The sequence below is a fragment of the Lacerta agilis genome, chromosome 2, assembly GCF_009819535.1.
Source record: "Lacerta agilis isolate rLacAgi1 chromosome 2, rLacAgi1.pri, whole genome shotgun sequence".
NCBI lineage: Eukaryota > Metazoa > Chordata > Lepidosauria > Squamata > Lacertidae > Lacerta > Lacerta agilis.
The window spans coordinates 100621472-100648208 of NC_046313.1; the positions used below are offsets into that span (position 1 = coordinate 100621472).

The 26737-nt window shown below is 40.2% G+C and overlaps 1 protein-coding gene and 1 long non-coding RNA gene across 2 annotated transcripts in view; one reads left to right on the forward strand and one right to left on the reverse strand.

Annotated features, from left to right (window-relative positions):
* Window positions 1–2376: 2376 nt before the first annotated feature.
* LOC117042955 lies at window positions 2377–8933 on the forward strand. Its single transcript, XR_004426119.1, has 5 exons — window positions 2377–2421; window positions 4760–4781; window positions 6170–6187; window positions 8321–8386; window positions 8835–8933. It is a non-coding gene; the product is annotated as an uncharacterized LOC117042955 (long non-coding RNA).
* Window positions 8934–13922: 4989 nt separating this feature from the next.
* Window positions 13923–26737, reverse strand: part of PRKAR2A (protein kinase cAMP-dependent type II regulatory subunit alpha) — an 80436-nt gene continuing 67621 nt past the window's right edge. Inside the window, exons 7-11 of the mRNA XM_033141348.1 lie at window positions 23784–23885; window positions 22880–22954; window positions 22120–22185; window positions 19617–19755; window positions 13923–15329 (exon numbers count right to left, since the gene is read on the reverse strand). Coding sequence (XP_032997239.1) covers window positions 15196–15329; window positions 19617–19755; window positions 22120–22185; window positions 22880–22954; window positions 23784–23885 — 516 coding nt within the window. The 3' untranslated portion in view covers window positions 13923–15195. The remainder of the gene's footprint in view (window positions 15330–19616; window positions 19756–22119; window positions 22186–22879; window positions 22955–23783; window positions 23886–26737) is intronic.

Sequence of the window (26737 nt, forward strand, 5' to 3'; positions counted from 1 at the left end):
TCCAGTGTTGACATTTACATTGTAAGCTCCCTGGGGTAGGGACCTGGATTTTTTCCTTTCCTTATTCCTCTTTGTAAAGGCATCATGTAGCACAGTTTCCACCAATCCTGTGTCCTTCAGAAGTTTTGGGCTACAACTTCTATCAGCCACAACCAGCCTATGCACTACTAAACAATGGGAATTGTACACGAGGATGTTGCATAGAGCAGTGTTTTTCAACCACTGTTCCGCGGCACACTAGTGTGCCGCGAGATGTTGCCTGGTGTGCCGTGGGAAAAATTGAAAAATTCGAAAGATTTTTTTTAAATAAAAATGTCAAATTTTCGCCCACTAGGCGGGCGCCGGACTGTGTCCTGGGTATGGGGGGGTGGGGTTTTTGACCCCACCCTCGGCCAGCAGGGGCGCTGATTGGCGCTCCCTAGGGGGACACCCTCCACTTTTCTAATGGTGGTGTGCCTCGTGATTTTTTTCATTAAACAAGTGTGCCTTTGCCCAAAAAAGGTTGAAAAACACTGGCATAGAGAAAGATGGGCTATGGACTTTGACATGACTCAGAATTGCTTCTCTCGCTATAATGCGATGAAGGTGATTGCTGATCCATGGGTAGCACCAGCAAAGGGAGACAAGCATTAGAACTTGAGGTTCTAATCGTCCAGATCATGTTTTTCTCCTGTTATTTGGGAAAGTTGGTTAATGGGCAAGAGATCTGTTCCCTCCACACTCTTTTAGACTTAGCAGAAAGGACAGTCTAGAAAGCAGGACATCATGAAAAGAAAATCCTCATTTTAAAAGTTGTGAAAGGGACAGTCTTCACCAACTCTGAAGGACAGATCATGTGTTTCTGTCATGCCGTTTAGGAACATGCAAGTGGCAAGGTTATTCTTGCATGGTATACTTCCACAGGGCTTCAAGGAACTTGGCAAAGTAGAGGCTTTTTGTACAAACATAATGCTGATTACCCTGTCAATTAATCTTCAACATTAATAAACCAAACTGAGCATGACTAGCTGGCATTAAGGAATGCTTCCCCAGGAAAACGTGCACACAGTCCTTCAACTCGAGAGCTTACCTTTATTTCCCAACACTGAAGTTGACAACAGCATTAAAGCTATTCTCCAACTGTACCGAACATTCCAACATGAAACAATCCCCATGTTTAAAAATGAATAGAAAAAAACAGGGGCTCGGAGGCATGACAGAGGCTTACAAACACTTTGCAGATAAGATAGGTACACACACCTTTCTCCCATCCTTGTGACTCTTGAAGCTTTGGCTTTTGAAATGTTTGATTGGCATTAGGCTCAGGACAGCTGTGAGCTTCACATAAAACAACTGATGGAACTCACTGCCACAAGATGTGGCTACTAACTTAGGTGGCTTTTTAAAATTATCATACAAATTCATGGAGTATTAAGTCGATCAATAGCTTATCAGTAACTGTAAGGTATGATAACTAAATCTATGGGCCATCTATGCACAAAAAAATAGTTCTGAATATTAGGATAACCAAGAGATCGTTTATTACCCCTCATATCCTGTTTTAAAGCTGGGCACTGTTAGGAAAAAAACCTACATAGTACAAGAAGGGCATTTTTTTCTGACTGAGGCAGCAAAAACAGGCTCAAATAGAGAGACTGGCTTTATCAGCCATTATAACCAGTGCTGTACGTCTGCTGCAATTCCATGAGTAAAGAGCTCCATTTCCGAAGGATCTGAGTTTTCATTTTAAAGAAGTTCCTAGAATTATATGAGTGGAAGCTAAAGGTTTCCTGTTGGCAAGGACATGCCTCAACCACAATTATGCAAAATGAGAACATGCTAATTTGCTGTAATTTGCTCCCCACCCCCAAAAAAATGTCAGTACACACAGAGACCTCAATATAATATACTCTAACAGCAAGTTCTACTCTATTCCAGCTTTCTACTGGCAAGCAACAGAACAACACTCAGCTCTCCTCAGACAGACTAAAATAGGCTACATTACTTTCAGTGCACTTTCTCCTACGTGTTCCAATAAATCTACGGAACAAAGCTTGCTACTTTTTGCCACTACAGTATATAACTGAATCATTGGTGCTCCTAGGTCCTAAAATTTGCTTTGTATTTAAATGTTTTAAAGTGAACTGCAAACGCAACTCAAGTGCCAAACAAGAACTCAAACAAATTAAGATAAAACTTGCATTAGTCTAATGAGAACTATACGGATCATCCTTCCTGGTGCAAGGGGATGTTTCCTTTTCATGCAGATCTATTCTCTGTAACAATAATCCTTAAAGCCTTCATAAGCTCAGCTTCAGATATCATGAACAGCACAAAAAATAGCACTATAAAAACAGCAGTGCCAGCAGGCATTGGACCGAGAGTCAGGTGGATGTAGAGCACTCAAGACAGCCATGGGGTGTGGGGCTTCCAGTGACCCAGGTGAGTTGGTGTGGCATGGCAGCGAGAGCTTAAAGGGTTTGCAACAGAGCAGCCAAGAAATGCTATATGGTACCACAACCTTGGTGAACAATTTTTGCTAAGGGCTACTGAGGAGAGTAATGGTTTCTCAAGAAAGTAGGGAAGAAATGCACGAAAACTGCTTGGTGTGGGCAGTACTTCTCATCACGCTTAAGGGTGTGATGAATCAATCCTTGGACTTTGGGTGGAAGTGGGGAATTAGACAATTAATTGGTCCTGTTTTGCCTTAACTGTGGTAATCTAATGAGATGCCCTGATCCACTTTTCTTGATCTAGTGTGGGGGTAAAGGGACCCCTGTCCATTAGGTCCAGTTGTGTCTGACTCTGGGGTTGTGGCGCTCATCTAGCGTTACTGGCCGAGGGAGCCGACGTACAGCTTCTGGGTCATGTGGCCAGCATGACTAAGCCACTTCTGGCGAACCAGAGCAGCGCCCGGAAACGCCGTTTACCTTCCCGCTGGAGCAGTACCTATTTATCTACTTGCACTCTGACGTGCTTTTGAACTGCTAGGTGAGCAGGAGCTAGGATCGAGCAACGGGAGCTCAACCCGTCACAGGGATTCGAACCGCTGACCTTCTGATAAGCAAGCCCTAGGCTCTGTGGTTTAACCCACAGCGCCACCCGCGTGTCTAAGTGTGGGGGTACACAGCTTCAATTTATTTTATTTTCTTTTAAAGCTTGTCCCAGTAAGTTAACACTGAGCAGTGCACGTTCAACAACACAATGCTTATTTGCCTTATGCAGGCGGGGCAAATTGTGTTCAATCAAAATTCCTGCACTTCCAAGCGGCAACATTATCATTAAGAGAGAAATGAAGCAAGGAAAATGAATGCTCTGCTGTTAATGCTGCACACTTTTTGTTTTGTAACACATTACTAGGTAGTGTAGGAGAGGTACAGGCTAGTCATCAGTGACAGTCCTGCCCATCTTATCCTGCTATTGAAAGAACTACATCTCTTTTTTAAGGGACATGGGTGGGGCTGTGGTCTCAACCACAGAGCCTAGGGCTTGCCGATCGGAAGGTTGGCGGTTCAAATCCCCGTGATGGGGTGAGCTCCCGTTGTTCAATCCCAACTCCTGCCCACCTAGCAGCTTGAAAGCATGTCAAAGTGCAAGTAGATAAATTGGTACTGCTCCGGCGGGAAGGTAAACGGCATTTCTGTGCGCTGCTCTGGTTTGCCAGAAATGGCTTAGTCATGCTGGCCACATGACCTGGAAGCTGTCTGCGGACAAACGCCAGCTCCCTCGGCCAGTAAAGCGAGATGAGCGCCGCAATCCCAGAGCCATCCGCGACTGGACCTTACAGTCAGGGGTACCTTTACCTTTACCTCTCTTTTTGTCAAACAAAATAAGATTTCAGGGCTGGATTGAAAGACTGTGTATTGAATTTGCATGCAAGGCTCCCCGTTTCTAAAACTGGATTCTAGTTGAGTCTTAGGGTGTATGGGAGAGGTGTGGTCAAATGTAGCTTGCTGAATCAACATGGGAGCACAGGAGTTGAGTTGGTACTTACCTTCATTGTTGGTGGAGACGCAAGAAAATACAGAAGTTCTCGAATGATATATACGAAAACTTTAAAAAGATATTGAAAATAACATTTGAAAAAAACCCGGAGAACCTATTGCTGCGTATAATCCCTAAAAATATGCCAGATGATATGAGAAACATATTATTATATGCCTGTGCAGCTGCAAGGATCCTTGTAGCGCAGAATTGGAAGGGAGAAAAGGTACCCCAATTGGCATACTAAATTAGTAGAGTTTTTGAATTTGGCGAAAATGACGGGAGCAATTAGGAATACATCTAAGCAGAGATTGAAAGAAGAATGGAAGTACGTAGAGGTATATTTGAAAAGAGAAAATATATTAACAGATTTGGTGAGCTGGTTCAATTGAATACTCAAGGTGTAAGGTAAGAGAAGACGAAGCATAGAAAAGTTGTATATTTCAAGATAGTCAATGTAAGAACAATAGGAAGTCAGTTTTTTCTCTTTTTTTCTTTTTTACTGTATGTGTGTAATGATTTTAATTTTTGAATGTATGATTTGAATATTTAATAAAGATTATTTTTAAATTAAAAAAAGAGAGTTGAGTTTTAGCCAAGTGAAAGACAAATACTGATGTTGATCGAAATCAAGGAGCAAAGCAGCAATTTATGCCTCATCTCTAGTTGTGAATTTAGGTCCTAGAGTAGCTAAACAAGCGGAACGGTAGGGATGCAGAATCTTTAAGTAAAATCAGCCTGTGTTTTAGGTTTCTACAATCACCTCCATTCACATTGCATAACATTTATTTTCCAGGGCCACCAGAATGTGAAGAGAGGTAAGATATAAAAGTAATGAAAATTGTTACCCAATGAATGAGAGTTAATTCAATCAACACAAATCTGTTTGTTGATGTAAGAAAAATAAAGTTCTAAGAATGCATCAAATCAAGGACCCTATAATCATAGAATCTGTAGAGATGGAAGGTACCCTGAAAGTCATCTGATACAATGCAGGAATCTCAAGAAAGCATCCATGACAGATGGCTACAACTTCTTCCTTTCACAGTCTTAAGCAGAATTTGGCATTCTCATCTTAACAAGGATTTGAAAGAGATTAACTCTGGTTAAGAGGGAATCTGGTTGGCATTAGTTGGTGCAGATGTAACGTTAAACCACTGTTAAAGAAGACAGAGGGAAAGAAGGGAAATTTTGCTCCAGAATGTGAAAGAAGAGGAGGGAGAGCACGGAGCAACATTATTTCTTAACTATAGTTAATCAAAATGCTGTAATGTAAGGCTTACAGCATTCTGCCCAACTTTCTTCAAGGTGAAGGAATGGCAACAGGATCCTCTGATATCACCCAGAAAGCTCTTAAAAAACACATGAATAAATTACACATGAACAATCACACGTAACTACAGAAAAGCAATCACGTGCACACAGCCATGTTCCCACATCAAATTAACCATGGTTTACCGTGATTTCCACCAGCTGCATTGAACTTTAGCTACATGGCACTCCCCCTTCCACCTCCGTGTGGCAGGAGCTTTTAGTTTCACTTTGAGTAAACCATGACTTCCTGTTCTAGCTGAATCTGGAATTGTAGATTAACGCTACTTTGATCAATTTCAAAACAAGCCAACTCCAAACCATGGGTTAATGAAGCTGGTTTGTTTAAACTAACCAGAGTTAGCATTAACTCATGATCCCCAGTTTGGACAAAACGGGAAGTTGTGCTTTACCGAAAGTGAAACCATCTACAGTCGTTGTTCCAGTCACAGAAGAGGAGTAGGGAGGAACCCAAGGGTTACTAGGGTTGGACACATCACAATAAACCTTATCATGATATGCAAACTAGGTCACTGTGCAAACAACCCCAAAATGTCAGGTGTCACACTTTCACAATTAAATGAGCTTTAAAACCCTGCTTGGAATGACACTCCCATTTAGTGTTAAGTACTATACTTAAAAACAAATCATTTCTTTCATCTACTGTTTTGATCAATGACACATTTAATCCAGTAAAAGCCTTTTAATCAAGAAAGCAATCTAACCAATTAGTTAACTAATCACTGCAGCTTTCTGCAAAATGCCACTTTAACATTCATATCTGGTGCAAAGGCTTTTGAACTAGTGTTTAAATATTATTGATGAACTCATTTTATGCAATATGCCACCAACAGAAGGAAGGACTCATTAAAATGTTGTTTTTCTTTTGGTTCAGGGCAGAAAGTGAAGGCAGGTAAGTCGTGTTGCAAAAAAACCAAAACCAAAAACCACAATATAAAGTGTCCTTACTTGTGTTAATAGGAACGCCAAGCCACAGGATGGTTATAATTTGCTTAAAATTGTTATTATTTATTAAATTTGTTAGATGCTTTATCTTGCTCAAGGCAACCCAAAGAGACACACAACCAGTACTAAATTAAAATGTGTCCTTTAAAAAGGTTATCAAAATAAAATTATTCAAAGTGAATAGCAAGCAGTAATGGATAATGCTGGTGTCACAGCTTCACAACATAGTAGCTAAGTTATGAACTACAAACCCAGATGTCCTCAGTTCAAATATTGCTTCCCCTAGGAGCTCACAGATCTAACCCACAGCAAGTCACTCTTAGGCTCAGTGTAATGGGGTTTCCCCCCTCTACCTCCCATGCCCAACTGGCATGCAAAGGAAGGAAAGGGTGGGCTGTTAATGGGTGTAGCCAGGCTTTATTGGGGGGGGGGGGTTGAGAACCAAGCTATCTGCGATGTGATTGATCAGTTAGTCAAGCTTTTTTTTATTTATTGACTTGATTTTGGGGGGCAGCTGCCCCTTGGGCTACACCCATGGGGCTGTTCTAACTGGCAGCATGCTGAATTTCTCCCACAGAACTGTGGGATGTAATCCACTGAGAGCAGTCAAGTACAACATTCCTTATTTTCCTAGAGTGGACATGCAAGAGAATGTTTGGTCCAGCCAGTCAAAACGTCCTCTTCCTCCTGGCCTGGAGCATCCTTCCTTGCATGTGACTAGTGGGTGGGCATGACTTTTCCAGACCTGGTAAAAGGACAAGGCATGCTGCCACTCTCTCTCTTTTCCATCTTCTTTTCGTCCTGCAAACATCCTGGAATGAACTGCTGGCTGCCAGCCAAGTAGTCCCTCAGGTCATCTCCCTTATGGGGTAAACCTGTAACTTTAAGCCTAAAGCCTGCCTTCAGGGATCACACTGTACTCTGCCTGATCGTGAGCAAACTTTCTTTTTATTGCTTATGAATAAGACTGTGGTGTCTTTATTCTTTTAAGGGGTCTTACCAGGAAAATATTAGAACACATTTCGATCTGGACAGGCCAGATTGAATTGCGTATTGTCTTAAGAAACTCACACGAGTTTGCACCTAGTTTTCTGCTGTGCGTGAGAAGGGGAATGTAAATTCTGCTAAGTAAAGGAACTTGCTAGCGCAAGTTAGGAAATATATTAATAAACAATATATCCTCTCCTGCCACCCTGAACATTCCCACAAGCACTAGAATATATGGGTGGTATTTAATGCGAGTCCTGCTTGTTCATTTCAATGGGTCGTCTGAGTAGCATTTAGTTAAATACTGGCTTAAGTGCACATGCAATTTGCATAGATAGCAGTGTTTGCCCCCTCCAATATGGTCAGTTACAAAATATAACCATATCCCTATTCCCTTTCATTTTGACTTATGCTCCAATTCTTGTAGACCCCACCTCATGGGGAAGTAAAGGGACCCCTGGCCATTAGGTCCAGTCACGATTGACTCTGGGGTTGCGGTGCTCATCTTGCTTTATTGACCGAGGGAGCCGGTGTACAGCTTCCGGGTCATGTGGCCAGCATGACTAAGCCGCTTCTGGCGAACCAGAGCAGCGCACGGAAACGCCATTTACCTTCCCGCTCCTATTTATCTACTTGCACTTTGACGTGTTTTCGAACTGCTAGGTTGGCAGGAGCAGGGACCGAGCAACGGGAGCTCACCCCGTTGCAGGGATTCGAACCGCCGACCTTCTGATCGGCAAGCCCTAGGCTCTGTGGTTTAACCCACAGCGCCACCCGCGTCCCTTCATGTGGAAGTACCATAACGTATTTTTGATAATTCTGTGACTGAATACCTGCACTTATGCTCTACAAGAAAGGAAGAAAAGGAACGTGGGTGGGGTGGGGGGAGAAAAGAGTGGGAGTATTACAGGATAGAGACACTCCACAATTTGGTTGCCATCTACAGGGCTATAAGGACTTGGGAGCTCGCTGCCCTCTGCTATTAGTAAGGATCACACGTTAGTTGAAATTCATCTAGTATACCTCAGGGTTCCTGTTTATCAAGCTAACCTCCACTATATCTCTTCCTTACTACGACAAATGAATTGTTTAGGCCGCCAACACAAAGCACTTATGTTGGACAAGGATCAAAGGCAGATATTCAAGAGGAAATTAATAGGTTGGTATCCTTCCCCAGCCCTTCTGTGCTGTTCCTCTTGCCACACAGCATAACCCAACACATCACGTTATGTAACATTACTTGATTCCTCCTGGCTTTCCAGCATTTAATGCAAGCATAGGAGAGGTGGTGGCTGGTGTAAGATTCATATGCAGAGACAGCTCTGATACGGAGGCATCAATGGAGGCCTGGAAAGACAAGACGTGCAACAGAAGCATTTTTTAGGAGAATGCCCAAATAGGACTGGAACCAACCTGATGCTGCTTCACAAACAGGGGTGAAGGAAGTCGTGTTTGCCAGCCCAGCCTACACTTTGCTTTTCTGTTTTTCTTGAGCTAAAAATAGCTCCATTCCATCAAAGCCATCTGTTCTTAGATTTTATGGTTGTTGGGTTTTTTTTTTAAAGTGTACATTACAGAGCCAATAAATGTTTCTTGTCTCTTATCAGCCTGGAAAGAAAGTCATGAGAATGGAAAAGCTGATTCCCAATTACCTGCTGCCTGGAACATTTTGCACCTTCGGTTATACAAAAATGAAAAATGAAAAAAAAAAACTCAGTATTTTGCTCAACAGGAAATTTGATTGGTTGCAGCATACTGACAATTGCTCCCAGAATTGATCAAGGATGGTTATAACAGAACTAGGCTAACCCAACTGCATCCAAAAGACTTGGGGTGAAAAAGAACAGTTCTGTAAAACTATAGGCTTAACTCCTGCATATCAGTCCACAAGAAAGCCCCACAACAACCTCTTTGGGATAGGCTTCCCAAAGTTATAGGACAGGTGCTGAGAACATCCATCTGCATGCTACAACTTGACACGCAGGAAGAATGAGCACCAATTTCTTGTCAGGTCAGATCGCATAATAACGAGGCTTTTTGCTAAAGTCGGGAATACCTTATGTTGTAACAATGCCGTGTGGAAATATGGGGAATGGCACCTTAAACCTCATTATGGTTGTCATAATGCAATGTCTAGGTGCCACCCCCCCCCCCGTAGGATTTTTGTTGTTGTTGTTCATTTCATTTCTATGCTGCTTTGCATTTTAAAGAACAAATCTCAAACCGGTTTACATAAAATATCGAATAAAACAATCCAGAATAAAACAAATTCAAGCTTCAAGGAAAGTATTTCAGAGCCTTCTCTGACATTCTGCTTTCCTCAGTCACCAACTGCCTTCAGGACTTAATTGTAGTGGGAAGGTGGGACTGAAAATTTTAAATAAATAAGAACAATGGTATCTTCCACTGGTTTGCAAATATTTGAACTTTTCAAGGCAAGGACTCTAGAATCAAGTGACCAATCTGTGGCAAAATTAATACAATGCTTCAACCTCACAGAATACTGTTACTCACCTTAAGGTGGTCATGCTTGATTAAAGGAACTTCAGAGAAAGATTGTAGGGTGAATCTAGTGAATTACAATTTATCCAGATTTCAATTCTATCACCCCAGTGGCCTGAGATAATGGTCTTTAATTCTCAAAAGGTGTTAATTAGCTGACCAATGCTAGGATGTTTGTGTTAATGTTGCTTTGTGAATTGTGAATAATCATTTTTGACAAAATTAAACTTTAACATAATTATTACCACCTTTATTCTTTGCATTACTTTCCTCTCTGATGTTACTGCTTACTTTTCTTCTTCCTTCTCTTGAGACAGACAGATGCTAACCAGCCAGCCAACTAGCAACACCCACACGCAACTTAGGATATTATTTCATGCAGCTGGTGGATTCTAATGCAGAGGTTTATGCCTTTTTTATCGTGGTGTAAGACACTACCTTATGATTCATAAATTGACCCTCTATAATAGCCAGTTTCCCCTACAAATAAATTTAAAAGTAAAATAAAAATCTGCTGTTCTGCAACCTTCATTTAGGAGCCAGACACTGAACAAGTTATTCCACCTGCACAGTTTAATGATTCCTCTGGCATAAAAATCCAAATGCATATGCTGGAGAGAGAAAGTAATACATTAAAAAAATGGGTCTGTGGGTTTGGGAAGAACAATTGAGTTAGTAAGTCAGGTGTTCAACCTAAGTTGGGAATAGTGCAAGACTGACTTTTGAAAGCTACTCTATGACTGTGGGGGCTAGAAATAATAATAATTGTTTATTCTCAGCCCATGCAGCTTTTCCTGTCTGGCATGCTAGCTTCCCATTTGCAAGGAGTCTGATATGCAAGAGCATTTGAGCTCCTGTTTCTGACCTGCAATCAAAGTGATCTCTGGGTCAGGCTACTATGCACTCTGTCTGGCAATGACTGCCCAGGGTATATCAGACTGAAAGGTCTTTCCTAGCACCTGCCACCTGAGACTTTTTAAACTGGAGATGCCAAGAATTTGACTAGGGACCTTCTCTGCATGCAAAGCATGTCTTCTTCCACTATGCAATGGTCCTTCCTCTCCCCTCAAGAGTTATTGCACCAAGCAGCCATGATCTTTCAGTATTGCCTGTATTCAGTACTGCACATGGCTCAAGCTGAATTGTCTCTTTTAATTTGTAAGCGTGGGTAAGGATCACGTTTGCTGAAGTTTGAAAAGCAGACTAAGACACACAAGAAGGTAATCAGGAAGGCTGGACATGGCATGTCAGGTTTTATTAGTCGGAAGTGTAGTCAAACCCCAGATCAGATTGACACCAGCATCTCATATGGCGGGTGTACTGTCCCCCACCTTGGGCAATACTATAGTGCAAGAACTGATCCCTCTGCAAATCTGCCCACACTTTTTGAAAACCAAACAAGAACAAAAAATAATAATCAAATAGCTGTAAAAATGAGTTAAAACAGGCCCCACCCCAACAGATTTAAAAAAAACCCAAGAGAACATCCCACATACTTAATGCAACAGAACTTATCATAACCAGTTTGTGGAATTCTCACAGGCAAGACACATTTACAGCACTTGGAGCCTTGAGGTAGCATTTTTAAGCAAAATTGAAATTACCTTTGTGACCGGAGAAAAGCATTCATAGCACATGGTTTTTTAAGCTTTAGATAGGCTCAGAAAATTTGTGCCACATGCCTAAGAGATTAGGGACTGTTTTCTGCTTCCTGGGTGATCAAGGCGCAACACAGCCCTACAGCCTGTACAGGGAGAAACCACACAGAGAGAAGGCCTCTTCAAATGAATCATGTGGTTGAGCAACTGGAACACACTGACTTCACCAGCAGTACTCACAACAAAATATAACGGGGGGACCAAACCCAGAAAAGTTGTATTTTTGGCAAGACTAGTATACAAATATATGTCAATAACAACTGAAAAGAAAATGGCATTTAAAGGGGTTTCCTTTTCTCCTCTGCAAACCTGCACTTCACATATCAACATTTTGTTTCTTACATACATTTAGTGAAATTTGTGCTGTGACATTAACAGAAGTATAACACAGGGACACTGCTTTTTCCTACCAGCCTCAAAAATGACAAGCAGAAAGCTGTGTTGTTGGTGTTGTTTAAAAATATCACCAAATGAAGAGATACCACTTTCATTAGCCACTTTGCTGCTGAGCTCTTATTAAAGCTAGACATCACTAGTGATCATACGCAAACTATTCACAGATTTCTTTCCCCCCTTGATAAAGAGCGATACCAGAAGCAGAAACAAAATTCTTAAAATACGTTCAAATGTCATAAGGAGTTAATGCAGCTATGGTAAAGCAGTGATCCAAAAATGGGAGCTGAACCACTCTCGGTCAATATTGCTAGACTCCAGGGAGATTGGGGACGGAGGCGTGAAGGGGAAATAGTAGATATCAACATGATTCGTCCAAGTATCTTTCACTCTAAGTATTTTACAACACATCATTTTACAATAGCCAAATCATTACCACTCAGACAAATAAAAAATGGCTCATTTTAAAAGTAATGTTAATGTCTTCAGTGCGAGGAGCAATCCACACGGCTACAAACTGGACTTGTATTTAAATCCAGCCAAAGAAAGAAGACTGTCCTCCTTGAATGTTCAGTTGGAATTCCCACACAACTTATCACAGGAACACCAGAAAAGTGTGGCTCTTGATAGTGATTCATATGACCAGTCCACCATCCATAAACACACGGAGAAAAATCAGTTTTGCACAGAAAGGAATGTCCAATTTTGGGATTGTGCAATTGAGCCCTTCAACTTGCCTGCTTTCAGAAAAGTATAGAAAATTATTTTCAGCAGGAAGTCTATAGATCAGTATAGCTAGTCTGGCCCTCACCCACTCTACTTCCTGTAAAGCCACCTCCCTTCCCTGTCATTTCTTTCTAATGCAGAATCCTCTTCAAATCTCCAACAAACAGAACCCCAGAAAGTGTTACTTCAGGTTGGCCAGGTTGAGAAGGTGCCATTTTGAGTAACCTGTTAAGAACTATAAAGCAATGTTATATAGGACACACACAAAAGCCTGCAGGGTTCCAGTGAGTAAGTGCTCAGCATAAGAAGGGAAGGCCTCTACTGGCTGGAAACTATGGGTCTAGAAGGAATTTGGCTCACCTGAAATTTGATGAAATCTTAAGGAAAACTTGAGAATGGCTTGAATGCATACCTGCTCAACTCAGCTTACAAAGGCTCCACAGTGACCTTTTTCAACCAATCCCCTTAATTAGATCCACAACCTAAAAGCAGTTTACACACTGAAAATCCTACAATGAAAAACAATATCTTTGGTGTAAAATCTTAAGATGAATGAAGCATATTTTTCTCCTGGGCTTTTGCAACTGTAGCAAACCTGCCTCCTACAAGCAGAGAACGCACAACTGAAATGGAGGTGTTGGGGGAAGAAACGCAGGATACAATCACCAGAGCTTGGATGTCTTTTCCATTGGCTTTCATTACATTAAAAAAGTCATTTTGCCTTCAAGCTAGTACAGTATCATTCCCTGATTCAACAACATATTAAAAATTATCTCTTAAATTGCTAATGTAAAAACATAAAAAATGAGACAAACTGGGAAATGGTTACTAACTATGAGCTAATTTGTGGTTTAGATCTGTGGCATTGCCAAGAAGGAGGAATTATGAATGGTGAAATTATTTCAGGTTTAAATTGCTGGGCCACAATGAGTAATGGTTTTAATCTATCATTGAAAATCCATAATTAGTGAAAATCTCTCTCCAAAATAGTCATGTTTATAACACACTGATAAACACTGATAATGAAATAGTCAAAGCAAAATGACTACTTACAGGTTCCAAAGCTTTTCCCTTAAGAATGTTCTTTCTAATGCTATAAAGAGAATTGTTTTAAAATCTAATTGCTGTAGATATAATACTTGGATAACATTTAATCCAGATTTTGGCCAAGATCAAATATAGTGAGAGCACAAGCAACAGGGCTTTTCCTTCCTCTCTCCGAAAATCTGCTCTGGAGGGTTGCGGGAATTGCCAGAGGTGATTTTTATTTAGGGGGGGTGCACAAGGGATGAAATGATGGAGAAGAGAAACTCCAAGTTCTATTGTGCAAGCAGATTTTCATTGCACAGGTGGTGAACATCACTGGATGTTGCCAATTATTTTAAGTAAGAAGTAACATAGAAAGAAGATACTTAAAAAAAAAAATGCTGCTGACTTAGCAAGTGTTTTGGAGAAATGTAATTAACTGAATCTGAGCTCTAAAGATCCCTCCAGCCACAATATCAATTGTCCAGGGAGTGAGATTTTTTTCATTTTAGGTTTCTTTCTTTTTTTTTAAAAAAAGAAATCATTCTCGTTTGAAGTAAGTTTCCAAAAAAAGATTTAGCAAACAGACTTGGCAACTGGAAAGTGTATACCTAATTTTGTTAAAGAATACTGTAAAATGTTACAGTAGGAGGGAGCCCCTTAAGTACATAAATATAAGTTACAAAAAACAAAAACAAAAAACCAACCCTCCTTAAAAAAGAGCATTAAAACTGATTCTGCGCAGGGCAGTGCCATGCAAAATTGAAGTGTATAAAGAATCCCCACAAACAGGAACTTGGGTTACGCACTTCTGTTTTCCATCAGACCACAAATTAAGTCTTAATCAAGAAAACAGGTGAACTTTGGGAGGACAATATTGTTGTAACACTTCTGGCCACTGGATCCCTTGACCTAATATTCAAATTCACTGTAGCTTAATTATACATATATAAAAAACCTAATTCCGTTTTCTGCCAGATACTGCTCAGAATTCAGTATTTTGCTTCATTATTCATTGACACGAGTAGGTCCACCCTTGGACCCAGAAGCTTTAGAAGCTGCAGTACCTGCTATTTGCAGCAGGGTGGCAGGGAAACCTCAGAACTCTCTAGCTCCAAAATCTTCCCATGCCCTTGACATTGCCAACTATTTCAAATCCAAGTACAACATCTGTATTAAAAGCAGATTGATACTCTGTCAGGGGGAGGAAACGTCAAAAGGAAGATACTGGTAAGGAGGTAGCTGTCCCTGAAAGAAGGAAGAGCCACCTGCTATTCCAAATCACAATTACAAAGTTTTCTCTCGCAATGATTATTTTTTTAAACAAGAACAAATAAGAGGGCTCCACATCTTTCGTATCAGGCACTTGAATTGTTGGAGAGACATGCCATTCTGAATCAAGCAAAGTGAAAGGAGGATTAAGAGACTCAGCAGTAAGCTAGGTCTAATAATGAAATTTCAGCAGCAGCAAAGCAGAGGCCTGGAGCAAACCTTGACCTGTCCAGCTGTGCTGAGACCTATGTAAGTTTCTAAAAAAATGCCCAAGAAGACACCAACAGCCACTGTCCCATAGTGTCCTTCTTTCATTTGTGTGGTGCTGCGCTGTTGCTAATAGGAGACTTTTCTGTGTCTTGAACTGAGAAGGCACTAAGGTACTCTGTGCCTAATTGCCTGGATGTGTCAGGTCCAAGCTAGAACCAAACAACGCTACCAGCTGCTCTTCGTAATGGGTTATATTCCTCTTCATAATGTCCATGCAGGGCCCAAGTAACCTTTCGAATGCTTGCACGTCCATAACTGCACAGAAACACAGGGAGACATGGAAAGAATGCATCAAAATAGGCTTCAAGGGAAATCCCCGCCCCTACCCGCACCTCCAAAGAAACTGGCAGCAGAACAAGTTAACCAGGAAAACAGGGAGACATTGTTCCTTGAGGTTTTTATGGTTGCTCCAAGTTTTAGGGAAGTTTTTAATGTTTGATGTTTTATCGTGTTTTTAATATTCTGTTGGGAGTCACCCAGAGTAGCTGGGGAAACCCAGTCAGATGGGCAGGGTATAAATAATAAAATTATTATTATTATTATTATTATTATTATTATTAGTTAGGACTGCTGCATCAGCAGCATGGTAAGTCACAGAGACAGAAGGAAAGCAGCACAGTTGATCCGAAGGATGGGTCCTTTCCAAATCAGATCATTTCTCCTTCTTCAAGGGAAACCACTTTTCACACACAGGTAGGTAGCTGTATTGGTCTGCCATAGTCAAAACAAAATAATAATAATAATAATAAAAATCCTTCCAGTAGCACCTTAGAGACCAACTAAGTTTGTTCTTGGTATGAGCTTTCGTGTGCATGCACACTTCTTCAGAAACACTGAAACAGAAGTCACCAGACCCTTAAATATAGTGAGGGAGTGGGGAGGGGTATTACTCAGAAGGGTGGTGGGAATGGGTGATTGGCTGATAGGTGTGGAAAACCTGTTGACGACTGTTAACAACTGCAATTGGTCTTACAGGAAAAGGCAAGGGGTGAGATGGCTAAAGATAGCTTTGTCATGCATAATGAGATAAGAATCCAATGTCTTTGTTCAGACCAGGTCTCTCCATGGTTTTAAGTTTGGTAATTAGTGGCAATTCAGCAACTTCTCTTTCCAGTCTATTTTTGAAATTCCTTTGTAGTAAGACAGTTACTTTGAGATCTTGTATAGAATGGCCTGGGAGATTGAAGTGTTCTCATACTGGTTTCTCTGTCTTGTGATTCCTGTTACAGGTAGGTACCGGTAGCCGTGTTGGTCTGCCTTATCTTCAGATATCTGAAGAAGTGTGCATGCACACGAAAGCTCATACCAAAAACAAACTTAGTTGGTCTCTAAGGTGCTACTGGAAAGAATTTTTTATTTTATTATGTTGTGATTCCTGATATCAGATTTATGTCCATTTATCCTTTGGTGTAGGGTTTGGCCTGTTTGTCCAATATAGAGAGCTGAAGGGCACTGTTGGCATTTGATGGCATACACAATGTTAGAAGATGAGCAATTACCGTATTTTTCGCTTCATAAGACGCACCTAGTTTTTAAGAGGAGGAAAGGGGGAAAGCCCTGTTTTTTTGAGGATCAGCTCAAATTTGTGCAGCTTTTTTTGCAAAGGGGGAAAAGCAAAGCTTTTTTGCAAAGGGGGGAAGCAAAGCTTTTTTTTGCAAAGGGGGGAAAGCAAAGCTTTTTTTTTTGCAAAGGGGGAAAGCAAAGCTTTTGCAAAGGGGGGGAAAACAAGAGGAAAAGCCCCATTTTTATGGGGTTCAACTCACATTTCTGCAGATTCTTAAGGAGCCCTTTCTACAGTTTGCAGAAAGATAATCTAATCAGTCAGTTACATGTGGCTGGGGAAACAAACAGCCTCCCTCTGCAGGCACATTCAACAATGAAGGCCTGGGCAAGGGGGCGGGGCCCAGAGGGAGCCGGGGAGTTTTATCTCTCTCCTGATCTCTTGCTGATCAGCTGCTGAGCGGGGTCCTTTCAACACCCCCTTCTCTCTCTTTCTTTAAAAAAAAAGCAGGATCTGCTTTTGGCCCCTGGGCAGTTCGGCTCCAGGGACCACCATTTGCTCCATAAGACGCACAGACATTTCCCCTTACTTTTTGGGAGAAAAAAAGTGTGTCTTATGGGGCGAAAAATAAAGTAAATAGTCCTGAGATGGTATGTTTGATGTTGTTGGGGCCAGTAATGGTGTTGTCCAGGTGTATGTGGCAGCAAAGTTGGCATCTGGGTTTATTGCAGGCTCTGGTACCAGTGTCCATATTAAGTCCTGTTGCTTGTATTATTTTCACAGACAGCAAACTTTTGCCTGGTATTGCTATTTACTGTGGATCCCAGGGCTATTCCAGAAATGCATCTAATTCTAGACTGTAGGCCGCATCCAGCAGAATGAACAGAAAACAAAGCCAATGAGAACAAGCCAGATCTATTAACAAGCTGGTTTCCAAACTTCTCGCCAACATAACTCCCCAGGCAAACACAGAGCCAAACTGGAGAGCAACTTTTCTGAAAAGAGTATACCTCCAGTATCATTGGTAGAGGGCGTGAGGCCTTTGTCGCTTGTATATTTGACTGAAACTTACTGGTGGGAAGAAGACGAACTTCTTGGTGTCTCCCTTAATGTCTTCTGGGCACCAGGCTTTTTAATCTTTCACGGAAACTGTGTTAATATTGTACTTTTAGATTTCAACTGTTTTACAATTTTATCACTGTATTGTAAACAACCCTGGAATTCTTTTTTTTAACATAGCTGAGTAGGATATAAATTTACAAAATAAAAATTAAATTGAACGTCCTGTCAGATTTTGAAGCAAACTGGAAGCAACTGATTTCAACTAGGATATCCCGTGATTTAAGTATATAATTCTATGTTGCTTTATCCCCAAAACACATCAAGAAATCTGGAAACCACTTTGTTTCAAAGCCACCAGGCACCCATTGGTTTTGCCTTCTCTCCATTCTGCAAAGTCAGAGGATTTAATAAATCTGTTCTGGAGAACATCAGAGTTCCTTGGAAGCTTGTTAAGAGATTCAAGAATATCAAGGACCCTGAATATTGGCTTGCCTGCCACTACTGAGGTAAGCTAGTTATGTTCTAGCCGGGGGTACACCTTTATCTGAATGGGACACTAGTGAGACTCAACAGTTGTGGTGTGGCTGTGTTCAAACATTATTCTAGACCAAGGTTTAGTGCCATGAGCATGAGCTGGAAGCCCAAGTGTAGTTTCAGGCTCACACACTTTCCTCTGCACAGGCAGAGGGATTTCACAAGCATTTAGTTTCAGTTTCACAGATTACTTGTCATGCCATGTGAAACAACAGTGTGGTATATATCACAAACTCCAGTTTCAAAACAAGCACACTTTAAACTGTGGGTTATGAAACTGTCATGTTTAAATAATCTGTGATAAACCACAATCTCTGGATTTGCTTAACAGTTACAATTCCTGATTTTAAATAACAGCTCACTTCCTCTTGAGCAGATAATAAAGTTTCAAGAGAACTTTCTAAATGCTGATATCCTTAGATAACTATGTTGGTTAACATGACCCCTTCACTATGGGGCCTTGGGTGTCAAGTAAAGACTATCTTTTCGCCTAGGCTTTTGAAAATAATTGCTCGGGTCAGGGTTATTATAAAGACCACTGCAGTTTGTATTGTTGTTATTTTAACAAAGCTGCATTGCTGTTCATCAATGTTTACTTAACTCTTTTTGCTTTTTATGGTTGTAAACCTGAATTTTCTTGTTTTAACTGATTTACTATAAACTACCCTGGGATTTTAAATTGATAGCTGGTTTAAAATAATAAATAATATAATGCTAGAAAGGAAATACAGAGTGTTCATTCCATCTATGACTGACTTGGTTCACTCACAAGTCAGCATATTTGTCCATAAAACTGAAGTCCATTCACTGCCTCCTATTATGGAAATGAATGTAGTCATTCAACCAAGATAAGAGTGAAGAATCAGAAACTATAATTTTACAAGGCATCACTGACTGAACTTCCAAGTTACTGTCTTGGATGAAGAAATCAAGGCTTCAAGTTCACTTCAGATTCAAATTATGTAAACAGGCCCAAACATAGGTACTTGCCAAGGGAAGAAAACAAGTCCTTGGAAACAAATTCTTGCATAGCACATCTCCTTTTGCTAGCAATCTTCTAACCAGCTGGGATCACCAAAAGCTATGCAGTGGGTCAACTCAAACATCACAATTATAACATATCGGACCCTTTAAGAAAGATGTTGTCATATTTTCAAGATTTTCTTCGCGGGGAAAAGAGCTAGAAACTCAATGGAACTGATTTTCTCACTGGTGGTGCTAAGGTATTTTATTCTTTGAACCGCCCTGGAATATCTTGATGAAGGGCAGTAAATAAATTTAATAAATAGTAAGAAGTAGTAGCAGTAGTAGTAGTAGTAGTAGTAGTAGTAGTAATGTGGTACCCAAACAAAAAGATTATGGATCCAAACAGAAGTGTGGAGGAATGGAGCAGCTGATGGTACTTAATCAGGAGGAACATACAAGAAGAGAGAAAGAGTTCTTACCTAAACATTTGACCTCCCCAACTGCATAGGCAGAAGCTGCTCTGGGTTTGTTGGTAACAAGTGCAAGTTCTCCAAAATACTGTCCTTTTTCACATCGAGCAATCTCCACCTCTTGGTTTGCGTCCTTGCCTGTGATGGTCTGCATTAGAAGCATAACACTTGGAAGTGATTCTTGTTTATGGACGTAAGATGGCATTGAAAGCGTTATTTGAGTGCCCTGCTGTCAATTCCATGGCTACCAGACTGAAGTATCACAAGCTACAGAGGCTTTTCTGTGGTGGTGCCCTCATTGTAAAACTCTGCTCTCAAGGAAGGCTGGAAGGCAGCACTGTCTAAAAATTTTTTTAAAGTTGACATATACAGTATTTATTTCAACAGGACTCTGAGGAATGAGGTCAGTCCAGCTAGGACCCATACAATGATAACCGTTTTCTTTAAAAATATTATTAAATTGGTATTGAAACTATTGATTGATTTCATTCTTACCTGGAGGATTCTGTACAGTTATGTTTGGAGGAATTAAAGTAAAACAGGTTCTCTAAGGGGAAAGTTCCACAATAAGAGGCAAGTTCTGGGGGTTCTAGCATACTATTTGCACAGTAGTTCTCTCAGCTATCACACGCACCTACTTAAATCAAGGCTGACTTAACAAGAGGCTTTGCCCCTCAATACATCTCTGCAGCTGCATAATGTGAACATGGATTTCACTCAAAAGCAATAAGTGCACTGCTGAGAAGGCAAAGCACTGAAGTATTGAAAATTGCTTTTTTGTTGACTGCATTCTATTACTGCTCCATTAGGAAACATAATATTTTTTGTTGATAGCCAGGGTACATTGTGGCTGTCAGCATATGGAATAATTTATATGAAAAACTTTTGGCATGGTTGCCCAAAGCAAATTTAACAGTAGGAGTGGGACATGGGTTCATGCACACCCTCTCTCCTCCTCTCCGCTGTACAAACACTATCTCCTTAGCATGCAACGATGCTAAGAACACTGATGCTTTTAACAAAAGGTGTGCACAAGCCATAAGCTTTGGTCCGGACACTGTTTCAATGCTTCAGAAAACAGCCCAATTTGACTCAAGCCCTATTTAACAGCTGTGTGATTCAGATCTGAATTTCAAACCAGATTGAGGAAAATCAAAGCTAATCGCTATTTTGAGAAATTAAAAAAATGTGATAAACTTCTTTTTTTAAACAGAATTGGATAAAAGTTGCAGGTATATTAGCTGTGCCTGGCAAGATACAACATCGGTTAATTTCATTGTACACAGGTTGTACATTGACAATAAAGGTATTATTATTATGCTAATTTCCACACAAATTGATCCAGGAGTTTTTGTGCTGGGTATATATAAGTTAAACACACACGCCCCATTTTTTAATTTTTTTACTAAATTAATCTAATTTTTAATTAGTAATTTAATTTTTTACTAAATTAGATTACATTTGCAGGCTTGGTAGCCCCTTCTGAGGTGATAAATACTGCCAAATTTCAGAAGGGTAGCTGTATGTGAACAAGCCCCATGGTTTTCTCTCACTTATGATATATTATTTCCTTCACAATGCATCTACTGTAAACGACCAATTCACATAGGACAATTCCTATGTACTTTTAGTACCATTTCATACATAACTTTCCTTATTATACTAAAATTATTTCTGTAAGGTGAAACTAATTAAGAAAGCTATGTATAGAAAATGTGCATATAAAAATGAATGTCTAGAAAATACATTTTGTGATAAGAGACACATGTGTGGATTGTTCACACATAAGTGTATATGTTTCATTCCTACACAGAGAATATTGTTGCACAAAATTGACATCCTCTGTGGATTAGCCCTGAACTCTCCATGGTACTGTACATTAACCTTTTCCCATTCAAATGCATATTAACTGCTTTCTTTTAAACTCGTTTTCACAAATCCATGTGTGTGCAAGGTAAGGCGGAAGTAACAGCAATCTCTCATTACATTTCCCCCTATAATATTAAGTCTTGAGAATTCACTTGCAAAGGAAATTCCTCAACTGGAAATTACAACCAAACTAACACAGACCACAAGCAAAGTCACAGTGAATGCAGAAGAGGAAGAGCAAACCTCTTCTTCCCATAGAAAGAGATTTTTAGGCTTAATTAAAAAAAAAAAACCTAGTCTGTACTTTCTTTAAAGATGCATATATAATATCAGAGGGGTTCATTTTCACAACAGGATAATTTAGATTTTCATACCAGTGTATTTTTCTAACTATGGCAATTCACAGCTTTAAGGCTTTGCAGTGGTCTTGCTCATAGCCTACATGAACCTTTGGCACCCTAAGAAACTTTTAATACCTGCTTCCCTGCTCCACCCTCCCGCCCCAAAAGTAATTTTAGAGTAAAGTAAGTAGCAGTTCTTATAGCAAGATTCTTGAAAATGATTGCTTTTTACTGGTCATTTTTCTTGATATTTGTATTTACTAAATTTTAACCAATCAGCACCACAACGTATTTGAACTCACCTTGCTTTTAATCAAGATTTTTACTTCACCAGATTCTACAATGTAAAAGCTGTCTGCCTTATCACCCTGTGAAGACAAGAAGTTGTTTTCAGATTTGTTTTCATTTTCTGAAACTCTGTTCAGCCCACCGATTGGGGTGGTGTTGTTCCACTGCTTTACTGTTTCATCGGAAAATTTCTGTTTCATAAGTTCATTGGTAACAACAAATGGATGCCATGTGCAAATCAAATATTAGACAAGCTTAACGGTTTTGAAGTTGTTAGCTTTGTTTACTAAATACACATAAACATACTAAATTATCTCTCTCTGGGGCATTTTCTGATGTAAATTTCCCTAAGTTCCATGGGAGGGAGGGAATTCCAATTCAAAACATCGCTGGTACAAATACTGGCATCAAACCACAATTGTGCTAAGTTCTGGAGTAGTTCCTATAAAATGCAAAGAACAGCACAGAGGGAAAATAAAAGATCCAGGTTGAATGACAAATAAGTACATCAGCAGAACCATGAAGTGCCACCGCAATACCACAGCACTTTGGTCTAGGAAAGAAGAAAGGTGCACATAAATGGCCACATTGCTTAAAACTCGAACACCAGTCACCCTAAGGCTTATATTCATTTTACTTTCTGTATGCTGGTTTGGGTAACATAAGTAGGTATGATCAGCTAAAACAGTGAAGAACTGTTCGTGCTGATAATGAAGTCAAGCTAAACCTGACATTATGATACGAGTGTGTTGTGGAAAAATGGTGTACACATACCTGAGCAATGATACGTTCCCCATCTTGAAACGTTTTCTCCCCTATTACATCAACAATTTTCATTCGCTCTGAAGGCTGGAACAGAAAGAGAAAATGAATTCCACCTCCCATAATCCTTCCTCCGGCATAACCTAACCAAATGCTGTAACAAGATGACCGAAGTGCCCATATGTGGCTATGTTAAACCCTTCCCACAGTATAATTTGCATAACTTTGTCCAAAACAGCATTGCAGTTTACTGCCAATAGGCTGTTCATCCATTCACTGTTTTGTCACCCATGCTTGCCCTCAACCCTACTCCTTCCACTGCTTCCCTTAGTTCTGACAGCTCAAAGGAAGTCTGCTTCTCCATCCCTCCCCAAATCATGAAACTGGACACAGCAATTGATGCCTGTTGTTGCTTCTAGTATACCTGGAGGCCAAAGAGAAACAGCAGTGAAAACCACAAAAGCGCCAAGTAGAGCTCTTTTGCCTTCCATTTTAAATTAGTAACTAGAAAGGCAATAGGGAGAACCACGCATGCAGCTCTTGGTGACAGCATTTCTTAAGCTGCCAGCTAGCTCAAGTCATCATTCTGAAGGCTCCATTAACATTTTCCCATTAGAACCCGTCTAATATTGGGAAGAGAGCCACACAAAGCCTCGATAGCTTGGCAAAGTTTGTCCCGCATAATTTGCCCTTTCCTCACCTTGGGAGAATTTGCCAGACAAGTAGCAAGGCTGGCTGAAATAGTTAGTGAAGAAATACAGCACGGTTCTAAAGGAGTTGCTGTTACAAGTCCTATCCAAGCCTGGCAGGCTCAGCCACCCACCGAATATTTACAATGCTGAAAAGTTAAGTATAGCAGTGCCCCTAAATTGATTTTAATCATTCTTTATGGGTCACCTCCAACAAAATACTTTACCTCCAGTGACTTAAGGATGGGCACTGACTCAATGAATAGTTCATACGTCTTCCTTTTCCTTGCATTGTTTTTCACGATAATTCTTCTGAACGTCACTCGATCCTTTAAGAAGCAGCGTTAAAGTATAGGTTATTTACCCTGACAACTTCTATCTGAATTAGTCAAACAAGGACCTCGTCAATAGAAACAAGGAACTCACCCCTGTAAAGTTATAATTATGTTTCAATTCTTTGTAAGAAGTGTCACATTTTTTTCTAGTCAGGGCTCTGGTACTAGCTTTTGAAATGTCCACACAGTAATGTTAATACTGGAGAGGAAACAGGAAGAGAGAAGAGAGGGGGAAATGGCTCTTTCCTAACCTGGTTTCTCTACATGCACTTTGACTGATGCAGAGGATACACTCAAAAACTGCTTGTTGAAAATGAGCAAACTTTTATTTAGCTCAGCTCACAAGGACCCATTAATTACATACTAAATATGGAATTAAAATGTCCACATGAAATTTGCCAACCTTTCTGCAAATGCACATAAGGCAGTTGACAATTTAAGATGGCAGCTTGTCATTTGATAAAAACAATACCCCACCACCTTTCAACAGGTGGGGAAAACAGGTGTAAGGATGCAAGGGAAGACTGGTCGATCTTTTTGTTTTTTTCCGTTTCTGTTCTTTATCTGTTGTTTTTGTTGTTGTTGTTGTTGTTGTTTTTCTGTAAATGATTGAATGTTAGTTTACTCTGTTTGTAAAAATGAGTGAATGTAATAATGAGTGAATGTTAGTTTATTTTGTTTGTAATATGCGAATGTATTAATAGTTGTATTGGCGAATAATAAAATAAAGCTTTTAAAAAAAAATTTTTTTTAAAAAGATAAAAACAATACATTAAGGATAGAAACGGAAGAGGAAATTAAATTCAGGCCCAATGTCCACTGCACAGGAGTATGCTGGGGGAAGAATAGCCAAATGCCAAGTTATCTCAGCCACAATAATGGAGGGAGCATCACATCTCAGATGCAGCTAGGTGGGCTGGATGATGGAGATAATTTGAGGTGGGTGGGCTAAATATTTATTAAGCATAAAAATCAAACGAATAAGAAACCTGCACCAGATGTTTATCATCTCTGCCTTAACGCCATAGTGTTATTCTTTTAACATTTTTTAGCGTTTTATGTATACCACTTAGAAATTCTCAATATTAAGCAATATATAAAACCCTGAAACTCCTGAGAAGACCAGCTCAACCCTGCTTTCCTAGTTACTGATAATTACATTAAGAAAATGCACTCAAATGGAACTGTAGCCCTGGAAATTGCTTAAAAACAGAAAGGAAAATTATTCTGAAAACAGCCAGTCTCTGAAACAAAAACAATTGCTTGGGTAAAGAAAAGAAAGAGGGTCTTAATATGTTTGGAAAGGAAGAATTTGTTTGCAGTTGGATATATTGCTATGTTATCTTTCCAGAAACAGTAAACTGTACACTGGAGCAAGAGAAGACAGAATCTGTAATGGTTGTGCAATAACTACAGAAAACAGCAATTCAGTTTCCCATTTTTGTCAGCACAGGCTTGCAATGCTGCTCATATTTAATTTCTCTAGTGTATGGCAGTGGTGGGGAGAGCCTGTCATTCAAGAATGCCCCCAGGGCCTAATAAGCAGCTGTGAGACAAAGTAAGGTAATTGAGAAAGCTGCTCCAACATGATGGCAGCATTTCGAGAAAGGAAAGAGACATGGGAAGGAGAATCTCTGGGAAGCTGAAAGCAATGTAGATAATCAAGGAGAGACCTAGTTTACGTCCAAGAAAAAAACATGTCGAGGGCATGGGCAATGAAGCTGTTTTCATTTCTCTTCAACATTTTGCTCAGTCGTTTTTAAAAAGGGATTCACAAGTAACATCATGCATCTGATAAAGTATCTGGAATAAAATGCTACTTTTTGTTTTGCCCTCCTCTAATCCACATGGTATAACATATTTAGTATCAATTACTTAGATGGTCATTTCCAACTAACAGCAGGGAAAGTGATGGCAAATGACCAAGCCCACAATGGAGGATGCAACTGCTTAGTGGTGTACAGTGTTTGATCAAAGCCACCCTTATCAGACGGACTTAATACTAGTTGCCATGAAGTTTGGTAGATACAGCATACATACACATAACCCATGACACTTCAAAGGGTTCTATGACATCAGAGCAACCAAGGCAAATTATTGCAGGCAACTATGAAGTGATCCCAAATTAGCAGCTGCAGATTAGTGCTAGAAAGGAAGTTGCTCGTTTTGTAAGTGTATCCCAGAAAAAGCAGCAATGCTCTCAGTCAGCTTTGGGAACCACGCTTCAGGACCTCTTTGTACTCCCCTCTTGGGGGGAAGAGAATCTATAAAGCCATTTTCCAACTCCATATGTAGGTATACCAAAGCCGATGTGCAAGAGAGGCAGTTGTTCACTGGAACCAAATAACTGGTATATTTAATACTTGCAGGATCTAAATAATTGCATGTCTAGTTTGACATGCCAAGGGGACTCTGGCTTTCGTTTCTTGAACAGCAGTTCCTGGTGCTGCATGGCAAATAACTTTGGAAAATGAGGCTTTCAAAAGCTGTTTGCAATATGACATGGATAAGTGTGAGCAGAAAAAATAAAAATAAAAACATTTCCCACTAGGCATGGAACCAAGACTACCAAATACTCCCTTAAGCAATATCAGCCATCTTGTTCTTTACATGCTGCCTTAGGTAATTTTCGTTGGAAAGGCAAATGAGCTCAGTGAGATGAAATTAAATGAATTAGCCAGCAGTCAGTACTGTCAGTTCCCAGTCCACTTTATGTGGTAAAGAAAAGGACTGGTGTTTAGAAAACAGTCCACCAATAACGTAAAATCTCTCACAAGGAAGTGACTGTCTGGTACAGAGAGCCTTTCGTACTGAAAGTGAGTTCTCAGAACTACTAAACAGCCAAG